This window comes from Sardina pilchardus, chromosome 18 (genome assembly GCF_963854185.1).
Source record: "Sardina pilchardus chromosome 18, fSarPil1.1, whole genome shotgun sequence".
NCBI classification, from domain to species: Eukaryota; Metazoa; Chordata; class Actinopteri; order Clupeiformes; family Clupeidae; genus Sardina; species Sardina pilchardus.
The window spans coordinates 20,810,029-20,815,779 of NC_085011.1; the positions used below are offsets into that span (position 1 = coordinate 20,810,029).

General features: G+C 39.3%; 1 protein-coding gene across 1 annotated transcript; it reads right to left on the reverse strand.

The window, feature by feature from the left end:
* Positions 1-267: 267 nt before the first annotated feature.
* si:ch1073-291c23.2 (uncharacterized protein LOC799862 homolog) lies at positions 268-3,834 on the reverse strand. Its single transcript, XM_062520311.1, has 7 exons — positions 3,783-3,834; positions 3,207-3,336; positions 1,343-1,450; positions 1,168-1,224; positions 760-912; positions 549-662; positions 268-447 (listed from the first exon to the last, which is right to left on the reverse strand). The coding sequence occupies exons 2-7, from the start codon at positions 3,330-3,332 to the stop codon at positions 409-411; spliced, it is 597 nt and encodes a 198-aa protein (XP_062376295.1). The 5' UTR covers positions 3,333-3,336; positions 3,783-3,834; the 3' UTR covers positions 268-408.
* Positions 3,835-5,751: the final 1,917 nt, after the last annotated feature.

Consider the following 5,751-nt stretch of genomic DNA (forward strand, 5'->3'; position numbering starts at 1 on the left):
TTTAAATAATACTTTGTTTCAAACATGAGAATGCATTTTAGATTAAGCTTGTGCTTGTATGCTGCATGCTGGAATTGTTGTGTTGTGTTATGTTTGACTGTTTGATTGTAATGTGTTAATGTGTGAAGACACAATAAATTCATAATGCAGCTTGCCACTTGTGCCACACTGAAGTTTCTACGTATATTCAAGGTGCCTTCAAAAGTGTTCACGGAGCCAAATAAAAGACATGTGTTAGGAAAGTTTGACAAGAGACACATATTTTAATCTGTTTTATTAAAGTGAAATAATATATGAAACATATTGATACATTATGTATGAATAAAAACAAGTTGTAAACATTTCCTGAAGTTGTGGACATTCTTGATTAGACAAGTGTATGAACACAGTTGCTTAGAGGTTGTTGTGTCACTCAGCTGGTGGACGGGTCTGCATCACAACAATTGCCTGAAGTAGACATAAAGAACATTTCAATTAACCAAAACTCTGTTTATGAATCCATTGTATTCTGATGTATGTGACCTGTCATTCAACAATAATAACTTTACGTTAGTGTTACTGGATCGTAATGCAGCTCTTGCAAACCATGCCATGGCTATGAGAATAGCTCCACCCAAAAGACTTTGTAACATGGCCAAACATTGCACCGCAGTGAACTGGTCCTGTGAAACAAGTAACATTTCAACAAATGCAGTGCAAGGAAGGATGCATATAAAATGGCAGAGAATCGGTCACGGTTACTGGTCAAACAGGACTTACCCAATATTGTTTTATAGCTATATGATCTGTCACATTATCATCTGTATCACCGTAATCTTCCATAAGAAAGTTGATAATTTGATCCATCCATATGCAGCAACCTACTCCAACTCCACATATGGAGACAATACTTAAACCAAATCCAGCAGTAACCTGCAACATTTTAAAAATCAAAACAAAGAAGAATGAATCAAAAAGGTATTAACAAAAAACTTTTACTACTGATAAGTACTATTTGAAGATACAATGGTGATAGTGAACATAGCAAGATAAAAATGACATAAATGATTATGAGTAGCCCAAATGGAGAAATCAGGACCCAAACTATCAACATATTTCAAGAGACTTGCAGAACTGTCCCCAAGAAGATGAATTACAAATTCAGAAGTATGAAGAGATACCACTTACAAGTTGTTTTGTGATATTCAGTTCTGTTAATATAAATAGGATGCCAGAGGCAATGAACTGCAGATAAGAGACAGATTGCAAAAATCAACATTGCAAAAATAAAAATGTTGTGTATATTTCATAAATACAAACATTGTACTGTAATACAGACATGCATGTGAGATAGTATACAGACCAAAACTCCCAGCACAAATGAGTGGAAGGAATCACCCGAGTATTTGGTGGCTCGCCATACAGGAACTCCCAAGAAAAAGATGGATATACCCAGAGTTACCATAGCAACCTTAAAAAACAATGGTATAGGTGAGCGATGTGAGTCTTTTGTTCCTTTGGAGCATGGCTGGTGAAACAGAAAGGGTGAGACCAGGCTGGTCGGAAGCCTATAGGCCTATAGCCGTATAGACGTATAAGAGCAGTTCAGTGACCGCAGATCCCCGCTCCTCTTTTGCATTGTTAAAGAAACTAAGACCATATATGCAGATGATCATATATATATAGGACCAAGATATAGTGACCATCTGCTTTGAAAATGTCAAGTAACTTAGACCAGCACTTTTCAAGATATGAGAGTGGACACATACTATACAGACACTGATACTGAGCTTATTGTGCCTCCTATACTGCATGCTTTATTAGCACAGTCTATGGAGTGTAGAATATAAAAAGAATAGAATAGAATATATACTTTTTTGATCCCGTGAGGGAAATTCAGTTCTCTGCATTTAACCCAATTTAACCAAATTAGTGAACACACAGCACACAGTGAACACACAGTGAGGTGAATCACACAACCCAGAGCAGTGAATTGACTGCCCAACCAGCGGCGCTCGGGGAGCAGTGAGGGGTTAGGTGCCTTGCTCAAGGGCACTTCAGCCGTGGACTGGTCGGGGATCAAACCGTCAACCCTCAGGTTACAAGCCCTAACCAGTAGGCCACGTAACGGCTGCCCAAATAGTGTAGAACTGTTTCCAAATGAAAGCATACTTTGGATGTGATGTGAGAGGAAGTGGAATAGAGCATTATGTCCAATATTCCAATATGTGGTAAAATGTTCTACATTTCTCATTAGGTGGCCACTTTGACACTAAACATATGCTCCTGCATTATGACCCTGTATGATATCTGTTCTGTTCCTAAACATGAAAGGCACCAGGGTTGATATCACTCATTTCTGTCTGTTTCGCGTCAACAGCCATTGATTAGTAGTCTGGCTATCACCATACTGAGCTCAATCTGTTAAAATTGAACATTAGTATGGGGAGTCTGCGCTTTATTTCTATTGCACAAGAGGCATGATCAATGGGCATTGTTCAAATTACTCTGTACACTTGGATAGTCCTTCAACCAATCAGACCAACGATCCGATGCATCTCTTGCAGCTAGTTTGTGATTGGAGCCAAAGGTTGTGGACAGGAAGCAGGGGAGAAAGATGTGCAGGTTTCCAGCCTGAGCTGCCGGAAGAAATCCAAATTCATCGGCAGGTAAGGCAGAGTTCACCCAGTGACAAGGACAGTGTTTAATGCAAATTAAAAGAAACAAAACCATATTAATACCACATTAACTGCCCCGCGTGTATTAACCCCCGTGTATTATTAGCAATGTATAAATCGCAGCTAATAGTAGGGAAATTACAGAAAAATTGTGAGTATGACAACGTCAGGAGTCTATTCACACATGTCACACAATTCAACGGGATGGAAAGTTGATGACCTTAAGATCCATCAGCTGCTCTAACTAGACAAGGAAATAGTTAGGGTTTAAGTAGTCAACAGCAAAGGATAGATACAGTAACGGTGACAGTCAGGAGACATCCAAATCAATTAGGCTGGGTGAACTCTGCCTGACATCCAGTCTACCCTAATCTGATCAAATGCACTTGCCTTATACCTTTAATCAGCCCACCCGATGAGAAGCGCTACCCAACCCCCAAGCTTTACCCATTGCTGGACATTTAAGTGCATTTGAATTGACAACATTGGCTTTGGACAGAAGTGCCTGCTGATAACCATATAGCCATTACAAGTGTATGGACATCTCACCCCCACACACTTGGGTTGTCCTCTGAGAAAGCGATGCAGAGGTTTGGTGTTGCCTTTCAGGACCTTCTGGTTTTGGTCTTCTGCTCCCTCTGCTGGAGCATCATCAGTCACTACTGTAGCAGACATCGTGCTGGAAAGCATGGTGTACACACATAGCACATTTGTTGACTAGGAATACCACCTGTGAACCACATTAACCTCTTTTTCTGCCCACTCCTTACTCCTTCTTACTGTAGGTCTTCCTAATGTCTTTGCAAGAGTCTTACGATGACATGCATTCACATCTCATGTCAAAATCATACATAGAATACACTTACACATTAGGCAACCTGAAATGCAAATATAGCATGCATAACATTGCAATGCAGTGTATGAAGGTTTACGATGATAATATAAGAGTGATTCAAGCCAACACTCCCATTGCAAATAAGGGATATGTTTTAGCCTATATGTTGAAACAAGAGAGCTACCTGGTAGACCTATAAGCGCATAACACATGTAAACAAACACTTCTCATATCTCTCCAAAATTCTCAGTAATTAGGATACCAGTGTGTCAATGGAGAGAGAAAACTACCTGAGAGAAGACTTCAAGAAAGTCCAGTTGTAGTTCTGCACTGCTGAACCGACGAGTGGTGCAGGACAAAACAAAGTGAGAGGAGGAGTGGCAATATAACATGGAGGCGGAGACAGACAGGAATGGTGTTTTTCAGTTGAGAAACCATTCAGCTAATTCCATTTATGTTAACAGGCTATAGTTGGACAGAAACTCTGCGTTGCTGTTAACATTTGATTAAAGTTCCCGAAGACATTGTTTTCTTTTGAAACTGCTTTCATGTTTTTTTTATAAAAAAAAAGGGGGAGATCACAGAAGAAAAGACAGGGAAGGAAAGATGGGGGAGGGTTGTAACAGATGACCACTGTTTCAGCCCTCGATTACTTGAGACAACATGAGACATTGGTCAGTTGTGTTGTGAATGACTGTGTTGTAACAGAGGCGGTTGAAAAAGTGTATTTAAGGATCTTTGGTTGTAACATTCCTGTTCATTTAGAAGAGAAGACATGAGGACTGTTCTATAATGTTCTAAAATCCAATATATTCTTTAATAAGGAACAGTCCTAAAATCTAAATGGGATGGGCCAACTCACAATTCCATAATGTCATAGTTATGACTATTTAAACAGCTGCAGAGTAAATGAAGTCCAGTTGAGTCACCAAAGCCAGATGACCCCTCCTCCCCGCCCCCATTTCCCATGAAGCACTGTCCTCCCCGTACCATCGGTGCTGTTTTCAATTAGAATTTTGTCCTTTAACCTGTTGAGGGGTACGGTCACAAATATGTGATTAGAATGTTCGGTGAACTGAGAGTTCTGCATTATGATGAGACAATTACAGTCCGAGATTTTCCCCACAAACTGTATACAGAATACTGAAACTATAGATTGTTTGTGTTGAATTCTAGAATGAACTTGGAAAATAATTCACTCCTCAACAGGTTAAGTCCTGAGCTGTATAATGCAAAGCCGTGAGAAACTGAAGGGGTAGAGGAAGTCGGATCAAATATATATTTCTGCAAATGAAACTCAAATGCATATAAGACTGTGGTTGAGGACATTTTTACAGTTGTGTTTGATGAAATAGACACAAAACTGAACTTAAGTAATCTCTTTTATTACAAATCGCATTAAAATAGGAATCATTTTGTCAACTTTTAAAAATTACAAGCAAAACATTTTAATAAGCATATGTACAAACTGGACAAAATTACATAAAAATTTTACACTGTGTGAAAAAGGCTGTTTGTCTGTGAAGGCTCGTGATGGACTAGGAATGTTGTTTAAGTATAAATTGTGGTATGGTATTTGTGGTCAATCGCAATCACACAATTTCCTGTCAATCGTTAGACAAGCATACCTAATAATTTTCATTTAAGCAAGTGAAGATGGCATTAGCATTATGAAGACATACTAAAAGGACATCCTATTATTTTCTGTCTCTTAAGTTTCCATAATTTCACTTCAAGTCCCTCCTGAGAGAATCACTGACACGTTAGAGTGGTGCATGCTCTCCTCCGTTGGTTTTTCGGTCCAGTAAATTGGATAAATTTGACCTTATCATCTATATGCGCTACGCATCTCACAGTAGTCTGCCATTTCATCTGAGCCGCTGCATACTGTGAGACAAATAGGTCAGTCAACTGCTGGAGAGAATACTGTATGTTATAGATAGTTTAGCATTGTAATACCTATTTAAATATGCAGTATTTCAAATGTGGTTATTTTTGTACAGTTTTTACTTTTCCTGCTCGGATCTTTTTGGCCTATTCGGTCTTCCCTAAATGGGCATCCATTCAAAGCTTCTTCTGCAAAATATGTGATATGCACCATAGCAATGCAAAGCAGCTTTGCAACAAACACTACTACTATCCACACACTTCTCCTGCTCTCTTCACATACCACTTAATGAATCACATTCTCTCGTTCTGCCCCATTTACTGTCTGGCAATCTGTTAGAAGCCCCCCCCCCCCCCCCCCCAAAAGGTATG